Genomic DNA, 19,237 nt, shown 5'->3' on the forward strand with positions numbered 1-19,237 from the left:
ATTACCTGTTTGCAAAATTTTATAATAGAAACAAAGAAACTTTTTTTTCAAATGTTTTGCTCTTTTTTTGTTTATAGCGCAAAAAACAAAACACCTAGCGGCAAGTAAATACCACCAAAAGAAAGCTCTGTTTGTGAGAAAAAAATAAAAAAAATGTCATATGAGTACAATGTTGCATGACCGCGCAATTGTCATTCAAAATGTGACAGTGCTGAAAGCTGAAAATTGGCCTGGTAAAGAAGGGGGTATAAGTGTCCAGTAGGCAAGTGGTTAAATAACATCCCGTACTCTCCTAAATGTATCCCACTAGGATAAATGTTTATCTTGATCCTAAGATCTTCATTGCCCAGAGCAACAAAGCCTTTCTCCCGCTTCTTACTGTGCATGCACATGTGGAGTCATTAATTCCTATGGGTGTGCCATACTCATGGAAGCCTGTGGTGGTCACTTGGAGTTTGACTTACTCATAGGAATGAAGGGGGCCATGTTGCACATGTGCATCACCAACTGGTGGTTTTCAGGAAGAAGAGGTAACTAGGAGAGGGGTGACAACTCTAGTCAATTTGCTAATACATAACTGCTTTACAACTAAGTTGTATATCTGCGTGGCTTAAAGTAAAGGTAAACCCTAAATGAGTGACAATGTTTGCTAAAGCACAGTCTGGGGGAATCGTAAGGATGTCGTAGACACTAGATATGTTTTCGTTTTGTTATGATTCGTACCCAATTAGGTTCCAGCCACCCAGTGACAAGTAATTTCCCAAATATGGACAATGCCATATTTGGGTAATGACATAACCTGAATCCCCTTGTTTACATTTGGCTGGGGAATCTTCCAGCGGACAACTAAATGGGGTCAGTGATTCAGCAATGTGCAGGAGGCACAGACAGTACAAAAGACAGAGTCACAGTCCTCTGGCCTAGTATTCAATACAGTAAAATAAGTGTATGAATGGATAACTCAGAGCGGAGGTCAAAGTGAGGAAGATTCTTATTAAGTACAGCAGGCGGGTGGAGCTGTGAACTCGGGAGCATTATTCTATCCATTGGTGTTCCCAAGAGATATAAAAAGGTGATGTGTAAAATAATTCGCTGGTATTTACTTCAAACTCAAATGCCAGACTCATTTAAAAAAAAAAAATATTGAAATTACATTTTCTTTTGGATTTTTAACGTACCATAAGGGCTGCTTGTCTCTGAGATACAATTCCAAGCTTCTTCTGAGCTCCCATCTCTTTCATCATCCCAATTCCGTTTGTTGAGAAGTGGCAAGGACACAGCATTCTTAATGATGGGGGAGACAGGCGGTGGAGGTGATGTGGGATGCCCTGGGGATTGGGGTTCAGGTGACATCCATCTAGCCTGGCGGAGTTTCTTGGTTATATAACTCCAACGATTATGTCTTTGTTTCTCATGACAATTGCTGAGAAATGAGGTATCTCCAAAGACTTCACCTTTTCTACCCACGTGCATAGTGTGTCGGAAGTCACCTAGAGGAAGGCTAATCATATCTGGTGTCAGTGACACCCGTTCTCGCCTGGACCGAGAAACCAGGTTTTTTATGACTGGAAGGCTGGCCAGACTCATTGTGTCTGTTTAATGATGTGAAATGAATGACTTAAAAAAACACATGCAATTAATTTCTATAACATTGTCTTCAGTGACAAGTCCTACTTTTCAAAGGCCCATTGACCAGATACTTGAAGAATTTTTTTTCTTTTCACCTTGTTGGTCAAGTTTTTGTCTTCTATGTATCTTGTGTGTGTTCCCTGTGCATTAGTAAAGCAGAAATAATGATATCACAGATGAGTAGAGCCTTCAGGCAATGCCTCAGGGAAGACCATGTAGCATCCAATTTATTATCTGATGATAATATGATCACTGAAGATGGTAAGTCGACTTGAGAATGGAAAGTGTAAATGCAAATTAATTCCAGTTCTTAATTCCGTATTATGCATCAAGATGAAAATAGCCAAAGCAATCCGCCCAACCTAAAAAAAGGAAACAAAAAAATAATTTATATTTACAAATATAAAAATGATTCTGCAATCAAATAAAATCCATTAATTTAAAGCCCAACTAAGGTATCAAACATTTTTTCAAGGTATCAAACTTTAAAACGCTTCCTGCTCTGACTCTGCAGTGCTCAGGGCTGACATAGCTGAGTAACAGGCACACCCCTCAGTACAAGCTTCCTCACACAGGCTCATACTTCAAAGAAGGGAAGGGGTCATGTCTGACCAGGTGTGTGTTATTTACTGAGAAAAATGGATCTCTTTTAGTGCCTATCAGATGGCACAGCCACATTATAACACCATGAACAACTGCTGTAACAGGAAAACGGAGGTATGACTATGAGAATGGAGGTTGTTATTGCAACTATCAGACTACAAATATATGAGGTATGACAATATAATTCCTAGAATGCCAGCAGCCTAGCACTATGGTGGTGAATCACACAGCCATTTGAGTGTGTTCTCATACATTCTAACTTGCACTTGCCTAGGTCACAGACCAGTTGACTCAGTCTTTACGGAGTAGAGGAAGAAATAACATGTGCGAGCGTTGCGCTGTTAGAAGAAAACTAGTGACAGGAATCTGGAGCATTAGATTAATATCAAATTTTGTGCGAAAATTGGCAAACTACGGGTGAAACTTTAGCTCTGTTACATTGGTTATGGTGAACATTTCATGAATAAATCAAGAGTTTTTAAATAGCATAGAGAGTTTCAGGAGGGGCAAGAAGATGTCCACAATGACACAAGAAGTGGGCAACCAAAAATGCAAAGTAATGATGCAAATGTGGATACAATGCAAACCTTTGTATGCTCAGATTGAAGATTGAATTTGTTAAAGTGATATTAAAGGCAAATAAAAAGATAACAAACATGTTATACTTACCTGCTGTGTGCACTGGTTTTGCACAGAGCAGGATGCAAAGAAAATCAAACAGAGGGCGCACCGGCCTAGTGCATTATAGTAAAACATTTATTGGAAGGATAAAAAGTAAGTATCGTACTCACGATGTGACGGTGTGGCTCTGAGGAAGAGATTGAGACCTCGAAACGCGTTAGTCAGTTGGAAGTCCAGGGTTCCATTTTTTGGACTTATATGCTATATGGACTGGACACCGCTGTTTAGTGTGATGTGCCTTTGACCTGTTTGCCTATTGTGAGTACGATACTTACTTTTTATCCTTCCAATACATTTTTTACAATAATGCACTAGGCTGTTTGTTTTTCTTTGCATCCAGTGACATTAGACTACCCCGGTCTGTTGAGGGCAGCAAGGAGTGCATTTTCTTGGATATCTGTGATGTTTCCACAACCCTAGCCGAGTCCATCCCGAAGCGCAGGAGTACAGAGTTTGTTGTGTCTTCGTTTTGCACAGAGCAGCCCTGATCCCCCTCTTCTCGGGTCCCCTTCCGGCGTTCCTGGCTCTTCCCTCCTGCCGAGTGCCCCAGGGCAAGCAGCTTGCTATGGAGGCACCCAAGTAGGCTTGTTCCTGAACCGCTGCTTAGCGTGTCCATTCACACACTGAGCTGTGGCTCAGCCCTGCCCCCTCTATTTCCTCATTGGCTCACTGGCTGTGATTTACAACAGCAGGAGCTAATGGCTCCTGCTGCTGTCTCAACCAATGAAGAGGGAGAGTCCCCAGAGAGCCAAGGCTCTCATACACATTGCTGGATCATGATGGGGCTCAGGTAAGTATTGGGGGGCTGTGGGATCTGCACACTTAATGCATGAATGCATGCATAAAAAACCTTGAGCCTTTACACGCACTTTAATGATGGCAGAAGAATTGAACATTAACAGTGAAACAGTGAGGCAGATTCTAATGGAGGGTCTGAAAATGAGAATGATTACCACAAAGATGGTGCCTCAGTGTTTTTTTTTTAGTTCCTTATTTTGAAGAAATAGCATGACAAGATATTTCAACCAATACACAATTGAGTGGCATGTAGAATAAACACTGTACACCATATGATACATAAATGAATAACCATACAAAACAATATGGAAAGTGTTGGTATATTCATCACAACAGATAAGAACTCAACTGATCCAGTTGTCTACATCCCAAAAACATACTCCTCCTCCTTAATTTTTATGTTTGTCATTGGAGGGAAAATCAACAATCAATCCCAGAGGGGAAAGTTCAATATAAAAAAAAAAAAATAGGCATCATGAGGAATTAAAGAATAGGAGAGAGGGAAGGTGTGGAGAGGGGAAGGGATTAGGAAAGGAAGGGAAAGAGAATGGTAGGCAGGTAAATACATTAATAGGTAAAAGAGAAAGAGAGAAAGGGGGGAAGAGAAAGAGAAAAAGAAAAAAGAAATCCATCTCTCCTCCTGGTCCTATGCCCATAACAATCCTGCTGTCCCACTAGGGAACATGTGGGGTGGAACGACTGATCTCCACGTCTCAATTTTTGGAGGCCAGCACAGTCTGGTCTTTGTAAAAGAAGTATGGGGTCCAGATTTTCCAGTATTTTTATTCTTGCTCCTTAAGCATCATAGTTAAATTTTCCATCTCATTAATTTGGGCAAGCCAATGTGTTTTATTAGGGGGGAGGGTACTTTTCCATAGTGCTGGGATGCAGGCTTTTGCAGTATTAAGAGGTGTTTCAATAGAGAGTTTTTATAGCATTTATTTGATAGAGGTGTGTCATGTAGGAGAAAAGCCATGGGATTTCCTACAAGAGAAACTCCCGTAAGTGTCTACCATCTGTTCCACCATGGTCCACAAATCTGGTGCCTCAGTCTTGACAGAAGATCAGAAAGAACACAGTCTTCAAATAGGTCTTTGACCGGGTTATTGCCATTCCAGGAATTAAATTGTCACACCTCATCCTTCTTCCCTAAAGCTCACAATCAGTAAGTAATTGCTGGAGGGAGAGAAAAGTGCAGACAGCAGAGCAGCACAGACCTGCCCCCTTCCTGCTCCTTCTTGTGAGGGTCCTTCCAGAAACTCATCACAGGAAGCCTGCAGTCTGCCTTTTCCCTTGGCATTGAGAAGAGGGCTAATATCTATGTTACATTATGGTACAAATATCAGTATATAAAGGCGCAAAAAATGTGACATTGCTGTGACAAATCACAATTTGAGTTTTTCACCATTTCTGCTGCACATGGCGCACATCCTCATTAACATAGGCAAACTCTGTGGTTTATTTGGGGCATGTCAAGTACGCATCACACGTGAGCCAAAAAAAATGCTGATGTCAAAATATAAAACACAAATAATAAAAACGTGTCATAAATTGTTTGTTTGTAAACATTGAAAAGAGTCTCTAAATACAACAGATCAAACACAATTATAGTTCCCCTTTCAGAATATTTTTATAATCTGATAGAAAAAACTAAAAAATGCAGCAGTCATTGCTGACCAAAGTAAAACAAGCACACTCTGATAGAATGACCCTGTTGACTGGTCAGGGACACAGACAAAGCTGGCATTTTAGTGAATGACTAAAATATCTTATGACTAACAATTATGGCATTCTATCAAGCAAACAAAAAGAGCCCTGCGAAAAATGAAAGCACATTGTTTAGTAGAGTTAGAAAAAAAACCTAAAATTTGGAAGGATTGACTACTGTGGGACAGATTGACATAGGTTATGACCACAGCATATGCTCACTTTAAATACTGCTAGAGCAGAAACAGACCATGGGGAAATCCAGTTGTGTCCTGCAGTGGAAATACATTAACTTTAATATACTGTATAAGTATAAACAATCAGATGATATACTTGAATATAATTGTAGATCTACTTAAAATCCAACTTTGGAAAACTGAAAACTTGCTTGTTTAGGTCTTGGGGACTTGTTAAAGAATATTTACTTACCTGATTCACCACTCCTTCACTCTACTTGTCTCTACTTGACTGGTCCCTGCAGTGTTTCCTCTGGTATGCTCCTAAGGCACTGACATCATCAAGACCAATGCAGGGTCCCAAGCCTTGCACTGGATGTGATGATGCCAAGGAACAGTGTACCGCTGGAATGTAAAAAAGCAAAAGTCTCTCAACGCTCTAAGCTTCGTACCTGACCACAATAAAAAAAAATATAAAAAGTACTCATTCCCAATTCCTATTGGTGGAATCTCCAGAGTTGATAATATAACAAAGTCCTGGCTCAGGTTAGTTGGTAAAAGTGTTCAGCAGCCTTAATGATAGTTCTTGTGGAATGAAGACCAGGGATGGATGAGAGGATGGATGGATGGAGAGCTCTAATGAAATTCTGCTGCTTGGCATATCAGATCTGGGAGGAATCCTCAATGGCATATAGAAGACAACAAGGTAGCCAAAGTGCAGGAATTAGTAAAAACAATGTGTCATTGATTAAACAACCAATTATCCAAACTTACATTCAAGTAAGAGAAGTGCTGCTTGGACGTAGAAGGAAATGACAGCATGTGCCTGAGAATGATGAGCCTGGTCTACAGACTGGCTATAGCTGTCATCCACAGGAAACCGGGCGCGCCGTGTAAGGATGGAAAGCAGCAGCATCAACGGCTGCCCTCAACGAACATGGCATCCACTGTGAAGAAGCGAAGGGGGCATGTACAATGTGTTTCATAGGCCCTGCCTCCTTTATCATGCACCTTGATAAATGCATTTCAGAGGCCCTGCCTCCTTTATCAAGTTACTTTATCAAGATACTTGATAAAGGAGGCAGGGCCTTTGAAACACGTTGTACATGCCCCCTTCGCTTCTTCCCAGTGGATGCCATGTTCGTTGAGGGCAGCCGTTGATGCTGCTGCTTTCCATCCTTACACGGCGGGTCCAGTTTCCTGTGGATGACAGCTGTAGCCGGTCTGTAAACCAGGCTCATCATTCTCAGGCACATACTGTCATTTCCTTCTATGTCCAATCAGCACTTCTCTTACTTGATTGTAAGTTTGGATATTTGTTTCTTTAATAAATGACACATTGTTTTTATGCTTTGGCTACCTTGCTGTCTTCTTCTCCTGCTGGAATGTGGGGGAGCACCATCTGCCAGGAGATCAGGCAAGTTAAAGTGCTGTTCCTCTCCCCTAGACTGAACGAGCAGTTAACCCCTGCTGAACTGCATTCATACTTTGCAATATAAGAAGTGTTCTTGGATACACTGCATCATCCAGACTGCAGTGATCCCTGCTTCTGTGCTCATTGATCTATGGAGACTTCTGTGGTCAGGTGCATTTTGTGCTCACACTGAAGGGAACCGTACCAGACCACAAGTGAACCAGGCCTGGGACCACCTCCTCCAAGCAGTCTGGGACATTGTACACTTAACAGTTTGGAGAACTCACACTACTCAAATAAACTGGACTTAGGGGGTGAACCGTACTCGGTCACTGTTCAAACTGCCAGAGTTAGGGAACCCTAAGACAGGATTTCCCCTCGCTTTTGGGAGATTTCCTCTTACTTACCTTACTTGTTGAGTCTCTAGAAGAGAAGGTGAAACAAATATTCCCCAATAGTACACAGATGGCAAAAAATAACCCGGCAGGGGCTTTACCCCTTCTCTACTCTACAAAAAAATGTCTCATGCATACACCTATGCTTAATACAATGCAATAATACCTTAAAATGGAGCTAAACTCTCTCAGACAACATTAACTAGTTTTAATCCTTATGTTGCTATCATTAGTAAATAGGTAGGCAGTTATACTATATTTCCATGTTTTAAACTTTTTGTTTTTAATTTCTTCAGTTGCTTCCTGGTTTCTGATCTAGGCCAAAGTGATGTCATACATCCCAGGAGTCTTCATGGGCAGTTTTTTCTTTCATTAGGAGGACAGGTTTTCTAAGCTAAGCACACCCTCCATGCCTGAGCTAAGGGCAGATGGATTCCAAGAAGTTAAAGTGTTACTAAACCCACAACACTAAAATCAGTCTGTATATGCAGTAAAGCATGCTTGTTACACTCACTGTGGAACTTAAGGGGTTAATCCTCTGAATTGTGTAAAAAGGGTGATTGATCCTTTCTTCCCTGCCCCTCCTCTTGTTGAAATGACCACCTGACACAGACTGAACCCGTGGTCACATGCACATGCTCAGTTTGGTGTGTATTGCTAGAGAGGGTGTTTTTTTTTCTTGGGAGGGTGCATGTGATCAGCACAGGGACAATCAGCACTGTCCAGACAGAGGGTCAGAGGTTTCACATCCTCCTAGAGCAGAAAAAAAACTCCTCTTACAAGCTTTAACCAGTGCTCTGCTGTAGTCACAAGACTGGTCTAACTGCTGATCAGAAAAGGAATTTAGCAGTTTATATTACTAAAATAATTGCATTTCCATGTTGTGTGTACTGTGGGAGACATAGTGAATGCAGGGTCCTGAGTTTAGTATCACTTTAATGTTACATGAATCACCTGCCCTTACTCAAGATGGCTGAAGCTATAAAAAGTGTGTGTGTGTCTGTGTGTTTGTGTGGATGTAGAGGTGTTTAAAGTATTCAACAAATAAAGCATGGAGACATGGATGGATGGCTAAGTATGTTTTGAATGTTAAAAGAGTAGCGTTTTCAATTTGTGATGTTCAGATTCAATTTAGTTCAACTTTAAATGACTGAACTTAACTTTAACCTCCCTGGCGGTATTCCCGAGTGTAGCTCGGGGTAAAATTTCTATACCAAAAGCGGTAACCCCGAGCTACACTCGGGCTTACCATGCGGCGTTGCTCAGGGATTCCCTGCAGCGCTTACCTTGTCCTTCGCTCCCGCGATGTGTCCCCTGCAGCGTCCCCGTCCATCTCCTCCGGCCGATGCCGGCATCCGCTTCCGTGTTCCGGTCCCTGTGACGTCGGGACGTACGGGCGCGGGAACCGGCGGCAAATTTGAAAGTTTTAAAAAATGTCATTTTTTTAAAAACTAATATTACATAGCAAAACATTGCTGTTTCAAAGCATTTCACATACATTTTGTCCCTACTAGTTTGTCCTGTGCCCTGCCTGCATTTTGACTGTTCTTTCTGCCTGGAAACTGGGAAAAGTCCATGGCGTCCAAAAAGCGTCCCTTTAGGTCAAAATCGGTTTTAGACAAGCTAGAGAACAGCGATAGTAAATCAGAACCACTTACAGAATTGAGTGATAATGATTCGTGGGGAAATTCATCATCAGACACTGAAAACGATTCTGCGACTTTGCTCAGCTATGTGCAAACTTGGTGCTATATTTCAAATTTCAGTGTTTTTGGTTTGATTATATTATTGAATTAAATGTATTATTATTATATCATTATTTTTTATGATTATTTATTAAATTATAATTTATGATTTCGTGTTTCAAGTTTTATCATATCCGGAATGTTTACTAGACTCTTGTTCGGACAGATTTCAGTGAGTTATTCCTAAAAATGACAGGCCTACAATAAAAAACTACATATTTCCATGCAAAATAATGGTACCGCTTTCAGCACCAAAAATCTGAAATAATCATACCGCCAAGGAGGTTAAGTCAATACTTTAAATAAAATGCCAAGCAAAATCCATCAACACAGTACATATTAACTCATACAATCTAGTGGAAACAAGCCCATTTAGAGTAGGATATAAAACAGCATGGGAGGTACTGTAGATTAGTATTTGCAGTGGTCACCCCCATCTGTCAGACCCCCAGAGCAGACCTGACAGCTCACCTAATAGGTCTGTGTTTGTCCTGCTATCACCACATGAGTAAACAGTGACTTATCACATGGAATTCCACATCAGCTACTGTTCAGAACCCTGACCTGTGCTAGCACTGAGGTTAGGTTAATAATATATACTACACACTGTGGCCTCTTAACATATCACATTTGTTGAATGGTTGGTTTTGTGATTTATCTGCAAAATTATTTGCAGTTAAAACTGCTTTCTATAAAATTGCTTGGTCGTGGTTTTTGATCAACAACTTTTTCTGTGATATTGGCAGTTATTACCAGAAGCAATGTAACAAGCTATTATATTCTGTACCAAGGGTAAAATCATTTTTATCTAAGATATAAACCTAAAGTTGCTCTCTAGTCAAAATTAAACATTTAATCATGAAACTCATTCAGAGAGTATAGCCGCATGCCCCTGAGCAGTTCAGTTTTTATCCAAGCGTTGTATTGCTCAAAACTAGACCATCCTGTTCTCCTTTCTGGAGAGCCTGGGAGGCAACTGGTGGTGATGCTGAAAAACCTTCCTTAGTGCCTCTGACATACAGAAAGCCTGATTTAAACATGTCTACTAAGAAGTTACAGCGAACAATTAGAATCAAATCAGTTTAGAAGTTTAAATGTGGTTGGTGAGAGTCTCCAGGAAATACACTCACTCAGCCTTTGAAGAAGTCCCAATGGTCACACACCCAGGGGTGAACTGGCAACTCATGGGGCCCCCGGGCAATAGGGGATCATGGGGCCCCTATGCCCTTGCCCAAACTCATAAAAGCCTATGAAAAAGATACCAGGGGCATCTCATGGGGCCCCCTACTGACCCCAGGCCCTCGGGCAGTGCCCGAGTTTCCAAATGGTCAGTCCGCCCTGCACACACCCCTTTCTCTCCTCTATTCAGAAAAGTCTTCACATTGTTTCCACAGAATGCAACACATGGGGAAAATATGGATAAATGAAAGGATCCTTTCCACCATTCTCAGAATGTGACGCATTGTGTGAAAATAATACAAGGAATTTTCTGATTGGAGAAGAGGACAGAAAGGGGTGGGCAGCCATCAGGATTGTTTCAAGGTACTACAATGTTAGAGCCAAGGAAATTAACCCGCATAGTACAAGAGGTTCAGCACTTTGAAGAGAGCCTGTCATCACTGCAGGGAACATTTCTATATTTAGAAAAACCTACACTTCATTTTAAATATAAAATTCCAACTTCACAGCATATGACTTTGGCGTAATCCTCTTAACCTAGAACATGAATGTGGTTTATGTGTGTTACACATTTCCTTCTGGAATCCTGATCTTAGCATTATTTTTCACATTGTACCTTTGACGTTTGGAACTCCCTGTTTACCATTTGTTCCAACTTTGTGTGGCTAGTGTGGTGAAACTTTTTAATATTTGTTGTTTAGATAAAGAGCTAAAAAAAAACTCACACCTTGTTAGAGGTAAGTAATGTTACTGAACCTGTATCCCACAAAAATTTCCTTTAACTAAACTTCAGGTTTAAGGTAGGTTCAGATAAAGTGTTGGCTGTGTATATACATATATACAGTATGTACCGGTGTATATATATATATATATATATACATATATATATATATACTGTATATACAATTTTATTTGTTATATTTTTATGCTTTATCCCTTTTCTCTGGTTAGTTGTGATTTTATGTTGATGATTTTCTTTCTTACATATCAGAATGCTCCCATGTAGGGTTGGTCAGATCCCCAGCATGTGTTGAAGGACAGACTCTGCAGTGAGCAATCAGGTAAAATATAATAAGATGGGAGATTGTGTACTGTGGCATGGGAACCAGGGGCAGTACCCTTATAGAGTGTGGTGATGCTGGTTGACTCCCAGCCTCTGACGAAACCCATTTGGGGATGAAACTCATCAGATGGAGTCTTACAAGTGATGTCATCATGCTTTTGAAGGAGATCTGTATAGGCTGTTGGAAGGACATAGAATGGTGGACCCACTGCACAGTAAACGTGCTGATAAGCCAGTCCCTTCTAATTTGTGAAACACTGTCATCTGGATAAGAAATTATATGTGGTGTTGTCATTGTTTCCTCTACAGCAGGCTCACAACTGGTACTATGCTTAGTGATGCACCCAGTTTCTCCAGTAGTTGATTTTTGTCACTGAGAACATAACATGCTAGAGATCACTGCCATTACAGCCCCTTTAAAGATCAGTGGTATGATTTCCACTAAAGACTGCTGGGTCCAATGAACGCACAGTTATCAAAGGGCTACATGTGACCTTCGAGCCAGAGGTTGTTCATCAGGAGTCTAGTGTCTATGGCCAGTTTCAAGTGAACTTGTGCTTTACCTTTGCAAATCAACAGGTTCATTTATAACCAGCCCCCAGAATAACATAAATTTACTTTTCCATTCCAAGCTTAGCTCTCTGTTTTCCAGCCTAGAAAGTAGTGAAAGAGACCTGTGTAAGTTCCATGTCAAACCAAGCTGGGGGCTACAAAGGGCTGGGGAATCTCTTCCTTTGTCATTGTGATACTCATACAGTATGCCCCAATTTTCTATATGGTATGAACTGCTGGGGGGTGGCATTAAAATGAATCTGTTGCTGTGCCCTGCATGGCCAAAAAAAAAAAACTTTACTATAAGAAGCAATAAAAACAATACAGTTCAATATAGCAACTTAGACAGATGGACTACATAGCTCTCTGTATATAATTATTAAATAAGGCCTCTATTTGTAAATACATTACATTATGTATTTGTCCTGTCCTGCAGCCTTGGGGTAAATATACAGTGTAGTATTTCTTGCAGTTTTCAAGGGCATACGAAAAAGCTCATATACACAAATGCATCTTTAATGTGTTTCTGTTGCACTGTGTGAATTATTAATTTTTTTGTTATTACGCTGCTAGCTTACATTTTGATACGCATTTAATAGGCTATTTCAGAGTAAATGCACATGAAATGTACTGTAAATGAACCCGCAATGCATCTGAAGCTGAATTTCGGGCACAAAAAGGTTTTTTTTATCATATATGAAAAAAACTGGGACTTTTCAGGTGCACAATATTTGCTAAAAACAGCTATATCTTTTATTCATTTAGGTATTTTTTTTAAATTTTATAAAGAAGTATATAAAACCAACAAAACCTTTGTCTAGACATACATAAAACTATACTGCATAATCATACTATTGATACAATATGGTCTACAGCAAGTTTCCACTGCAGCCCCATTCACACCTGAGCGTTTTGTAGTGTGAAGCTCGAAGCTCCAAAACACTCAGGGAGAAAAAAAATCAATATTACTCTATTGAGATGGTTCATATCTCCACTCTAAAGCCCCATACACACGATGAGAATATCGGAGAAATGATCGCCTGTTTTTTTTCGCCTGCTAGTCTCACATCGAAAGTGAAAAGGTTACTAAAGATACGAAAATTCTTATAGTGTGTAGGGGGCATAATTTGCCTGAAGCAGAACACCTGAGGCTCAAAACAGTTTTGGACCTACTTTTGTAGCTCTATTTGAGCAGATTAATACATTTCTGGCACGTTTTCATTCCCATAGAAATACATGGAAATGCGCTAATTGTGCATTTTCATGCGATTTAGTGCACTTTGTCAGGTGATTAAGAGCGTTTTTCTGGCATAGCAACACATGGCAACAAATGATGTCACAGATTAAACTTTTGTCTCTTGGCTAATACAAAAATGCCAAAACTCCAAAAATCCCAAAAACACCTGAACAAACGCACACAAATGCACATAAAAAGAGCACAAAAACTATACGCTCAGGTGTGAATGGAGCCTATAAATCAGTCATCTGAACACAGTGATATGTAAGTTTATTATGGAATTCTATAAATGATTTATAGTGTAAAATTGGGTATTGTACCGCTGAGAAACTTGTTGTGGACCTTTTAATAATGCATCGGTAATATCATTATGCCGTATAGTTTTATGTATGTCTAGACCTAAGTTTTGTCAGTTTTATATACTTATTTATAACATATGAATAATTATATAAATAAATACAGGATATAGCTGTTTTTTAGCAAAATATTGGGTATGTGTCATAAGTCTATATAGCATCTAAAAAGGCCCAATTGTTCCTTTTTTATTTTAATACTGTAGTTTAATTGAACTTAGGAGATGTGGTGCAAATCGACAATAGAAGACAGTTGTCAATTTGTAGTAACAAAGGATATAAATCCATTTCGTGTGTACTCAATGCCACTGCAAATCTGGATATTACCTTGTAAAATTAGCAGTGACATCATCACTATACTGAACATGTGTTTGTACCCTGGGGCATCCCTAGGCAGGTGCGGGGGGTGCGCGCCGCACCAGGTGACACCTACCGCTCGGGGTGACACCAGACCCGCTCCACGAAAAGGTAAGTTGTAAAGCAAGCCGATGATCCCCACAGGATGGATCGGATCTGCGGATTGAGCATAATGGATCAGAGTCCAATCCATTATGCTCCCCAATCCGCAGATGCGATCCATCCTGCGGGGATCGTCGGCTTGCTTTACAACTTACCTTTAGTGGAGTGGGTCCGGTGTCACCCCGTATAGGTTGCATGCCGACGATCCCCGCAGAATGGATTGGATCTGCGGATTGGGAGCATAATGGATCGAACTCCGATTCAATATGCTCATCCTGCAGATCCGATCCATCCTGCAGGGATGGTTGGCATGCAACCTATACGGGGTGACACCAGACCCACTCCACTAAAGGTAAGTTGAAAAGCAAGCCGACGATCCCCGCAGGATGGATCGCATCTGCGGATTGGGGAGCATAGTGGATTGGACTCTGATCCATTATGCTCAATCCGCAGATCCGATCCATCCTGTGGGGATCATCGGCTTGCTTTACAACTTACCTTTTCGTGGAGTGGGTCTGGTGTCACCCCGAGCGGAATCTGATCCATTATGCTCAATCCGCAGATCCGATCCATTCTGCAGGGATCGTCGGAGGGGGTGTCACCAAGTGTTACCGCACCGGGTGACACCAACCCTAGGGATGCCCCTGTTTGTACTGGAAGAAGAGCTGTGAGTGGGACCCTGCAGTTCCTCTTACTGCTGCCTGCAGAAGGAACAAGAGCAGTCACCCTGCACAAGGAGAGAGACCAGCAGTGATTGATCTTTATTACAGGCAACTACTGGACAGAGGCAGAGTATAGTAGATGTCCTGTGCTGGATTACTACACAGGTCTGGAAGAAAAATAGAAGGTAGACCAAGATTCAAGTAAGAATACGTGCATATTTAGACGTTATTTGTTTAGCACTGAGTTCAGCTTTAAAGAACAACTATCAGTACATTACACCAAGTGTGGCACATAAACAACAAATAGATAAATCACTTTTATGTTGGAGAGGATGTGGGACCAAAGGGGCAATGGCACATATATGGTGGGAGTGCCCTAAAATTCAGGAGTATTGAAAGAAATAATTTATTTAATTCAGGAGATAATGGGGGTTGAGGTCCCGAAAGATTCAGGCACATGCTTATTCCATAAAACTGAAACTTCAGTAGAAAAATATAGGAATTCATTGGTATTTCATCTGATAAATGCGGCAAAGGGGTTAATACCTAAAGTTTGGCAAGAGCAGGAAATACCTAAAAGAAAAGACTGGATAAGTAGGGTTGACTATCTACATAAGATGGAGGAACTCTACCATCAGGAAGAAGATAGAATGGAGAGATTCAGAGAAAAGTGGGAGGAATGGGATAATTTCAAAGAGCAATTTAAAGAAAAATAGAGAGGAGATAAGAAAGGAAGAAAGAGAAGAGAGCCTTGAGAGGGAAGAGAAAAGAGGAGGAGCGAGCAGATGAGGGGAATAAAATTGGGGAGCAGAATGGGGAAATGGGGGTGGGAGTGGAGGGGTGGGGTTTTTCTTTAGAAAAAATAGGTATAAGGGAATTGTGTAATGTTGAAAATTTGGGAAATTGTATGGTGTAATGTGATATATTGAAAAGCAATAAAATATTTATAATAAAAAAAATTAAAGAACAACTATCAGGACAAAGGCTGACATTGTCATTAAAGTTCTCTTGTCTGTCATTTTTACCCTACCATTGCTATTTTATGGCCTCGTTTAAACTTGCGTCCAGGGAAGGGGAGATGGTAAAAACAGGAAGTCGAGCTGCAGTTTTATCGCCTCTTGACTACCCACCTAAACCTCTCATGGTGGCCAGAGGGGGTGATACACAGGCAAAATTTATATCACAGGGCAAATGAATGGCACAGCACTGCAATCACCCTGCAACTGCATGTAGACAAATTTTGGGCTGCAGTATATCTGCTGACCTGATGGTGGCACTGTGCTATTTCTTCAGGCTGACAGGAGACCATCAAGGGCTAATATGTCCCCTGTTATTTATTTATTTATTTCAGGTACTTGTATAGCGCTGTCAATTTATGCAGCGCTTTACATATATATTGTACATTCACATCAGTCCCTGACCCTCAAGGGGTGTACAATCTAAGGTCCCTAACTCACATTCATACATACACATACTAGGGACAATTTTAGAGAGAAGCCAATTAACCTACCAGCATGTCTTTGGAATGTGAGAGGAAACCAGAGTACCCAGAGGAAACCCACGCAGGCACAGGGATAACATGCAAACTCCAGGCAGGTGGTGCCGTGGTTGGGATTTGAACTAACGACCTGAGTACTGCCAGGCGGAAGTGCTAACCATTTAGCCACTGTGGTACCCATGGGCTCCAGGTGGTCACCCTGGCCAAAATGCTACAAGGTTGGGGCATTCATCTTGACACAGAAGTGCCTAAATAGCAGCTTACATGAATTGGAAGATCTCCCAGTTTGGGTTTGGGTTAGGGAGAAAGTAGGGGTACCGGGGTGATACCTGACAAGGAGGGAAAGGGTAGGTTTTCCCTTATAGGGTGTCTCTTCTGCCAGCTCTACCACTGACTACCACCAGCAGCCGGTGACTGCAAGGACTTTGGAGATCACAGGGTGACCACCTTATACTTCCACCAATGGAAATGCTTCTCAGGCATGTGTCCTGAAGTGCTGTAGGAGTCTGCTAGAGGAATAATGACACCCAGCAGGGGACATGCTATCTGGAGCATCAGGAACTTTTAAAAAGAGTGAGGATCTGATTTGCCAACCACCAGAAAGGTAAGTACAGTGTTTACTTTTGTTAAGTGTGCTTGTGGGTTTTCTTTTTTAGAATAGTGACAAGATCCCTTTAAAGTGTTAAAAGTGTATGTAAACCTTACAATTAACTTTTCTGTATTTGTTCCATTTGATCTGTTAAACATTCAACTGAAAGTCTTTCATTATATTTGTTGTATAAGTGCAAAAAAGACCTGTTGTTGTCTTAAGCAATGCTATTAGGCTTAACCAGCTCACTTCAGGAAATGTTATCATCCCTGCCTTGTTCACCTTCGTGGACTACAGAACACCTCCCCCAATGTAAAGGAATGAGAAGAGCAAGAGGTGTTCTGTATATTAACACCCCTCCTAGGGTGACAACGCTGCTCCTTAATACATACAGAATTGTGACGTGTATTACTGCCAGGTGTATGTTAAGAAAAAAAGCATGAGTAAAGAAAAATATTGCAGCCATCATTTTTATGGACTGGCAAGCTGTAGTATACTAAATTTTTTGCTTGCGTGTTCTGTTGATCACTAGCTTAACTTCACAAATGTTCCTTGAGCAATGAGAAATCAGATAAATAAACCACTGAAACCAATGATCTTTTTGGCTATCTGTAATGATAGAGGGTTCTTCCCAATGACCACATGTGTAAGGAACATTCTTCCTATTGATCACTACAGTAATGTACCATGAGCTACATAGATACATAGTTAGCCTGGTTGAAAAAACCTACAAAAAAAGTCTATCCAGTTCAGCCAATAGAAAGGGGAAATTTATATACAATCCTATACCCACCCGTGATCCAGAGGAGGGCAAAAACCCCAATAAAGCAGGATCCAATTTGCTCCAGCAGGAGAAAAAATTCCTTCCTGATCCCCCAAGAGGCAATTGGATATTCCCTGGATCAACTTTACCTCTAAAGCTAACACCTATGCTTTTTATCCATTTTTAATGCTTTTTGCATTTTTATACCCATGTTCTTGCAACATTTACTGCATTTTGCTTTTATCAGCTTTTTTTTTGTTAAAGTGGAAATGTTTTTGTTGCTGGCCAGAAAAAAATTTAAAATGCGGCAAAAATTCACTACATGCATTTCAGCAGCTTCTTCATTGAACTATGTTATAGCAAAAATGCAGTTTTTTGCATTTAAAAAAGTCCCTGACGCTTTCCATAAACGCAGCAGATCAAAATGTCCCATAGGAAATCATATTACATGGACTGTGGTATATCAATATCCCTAAGCTGAGGATATAGTAAATACTAGCAGGGGTTCCCTGAGTCCAGAAAGTTATTTCAAGGGTTCCTTCATGTTAAAAGGTTGAGAAAGGCTGTATAAGGTCATCTAGAGACTCAGGGGTTGATCTACTAAACTGAACAGTGCAAAGTCTGGTGCAGCTGTGCATGGTAGCGAATCAGCTTCTAGCTTCAGCTTGTTCAATTAAGCTTTGCCAATAAAACCTGGAAGCTGATTGGTTTCTATGCTGAGCTGCATCAGATTTTGCACTCTCCAGTCTTAGTTAATCAACCCCATAAAGTTCTACTATGCGCATATGGCCAGTATTAAAGGGTAGTCCATCTACAACTAATTTTTGTATGCCAGCCCATTTCCAACATTATGAGCAATTTAGTTCCCTTTGATGGTTTATTATTTATTTTACATTATGAAATAAGAGCAACAAGATTCCTGCTGTTGCTGCAGGAGAGTGAGACTCCATGATGAGAAAGGGCACAGATGAGAATTCCAGTGGTGGTGTCCTTGAGAGATACACTGCAGCTGACTCAGCCATTAAAAATCAACTCTAAGCAGAAATAATAGATTAGGGTTGTCAGACCCTTTAAATATCAAACCACAGTATAAACAAATGTAATATTTTTTTTTCAAATGAGCATGCACAAAAACCTCTTGTGTTTTCTATAGGCCTATATCTTTTGATGAGATCTTGTTCTGCTTCATTCACTCTACATTTATTCATGCACAGAAAAGATCTAGTCATGAAAAGTACCATTGTATTTAGGCAGATAAACCTGTCACTAGTTTACCTCCTGGGAACAGAGGGCATTGATAAATTCTCCTCATTACTGCTCATTTGTCTTGATGCTGGATTGTCTCCAGAATTAAAGACACTTGTAGTGTCACCGGGTGATTTGCTTGCTTATATTGCTGCTGGCACAGGTGGAAATAGCCCATGTTTTCAGACTCCCAATGTTTAACTCTTGCCCTCGCCCTTTTCCTTCAGATTCCATTGTCTTCATTTCTTCCTTCTGTCAATGCTCTTTTAATAGGGGGAAGTTTACATTGCCTTTCCTGTGAACCTTTTGGCCCAAGTGAAATTCTTACAGCCTAATGCAACTTCCTTCCTTCAAATATCTTAGAGTAAAAAGAAAACCTAAATCCATCATTGAGACTGACTATGTAATAGACTCAAAACTTTGTAGGTACCAATAAAATGGTAACATTTGTTTGAAAGATATTGCACTGCTCCTGTGTTTTTTTCCTAG

At 40.6% G+C, this 19,237-nt stretch overlaps 1 protein-coding gene across 1 annotated transcript in view; it reads right to left on the reverse strand.

The window, feature by feature from the left end:
• CDC42EP1 (CDC42 effector protein 1) overlaps positions 1–19,237 on the reverse strand; it is a 72,188-nt gene that overhangs the window by 30,227 nt on the left and 22,724 nt on the right. Inside the window, exon 2 of the mRNA XM_089681935.1 lies at positions 1,179–1,991. Coding sequence (XP_089538061.1) covers positions 1,179–1,587 — 409 coding nt within the window. The 5' untranslated portion in view covers positions 1,588–1,991. The remainder of the gene's footprint in view (positions 1–1,178; positions 1,992–19,237) is intronic.

This window comes from Staurois parvus, unplaced genomic scaffold (assembly GCF_062004578.1).
Source record: "Staurois parvus isolate SC_StPar_1 unplaced genomic scaffold, SC_StPar_1.0 ptg000282l, whole genome shotgun sequence".
Taxonomy (NCBI): domain Eukaryota; kingdom Metazoa; phylum Chordata; class Amphibia; order Anura; family Ranidae; genus Staurois; species Staurois parvus.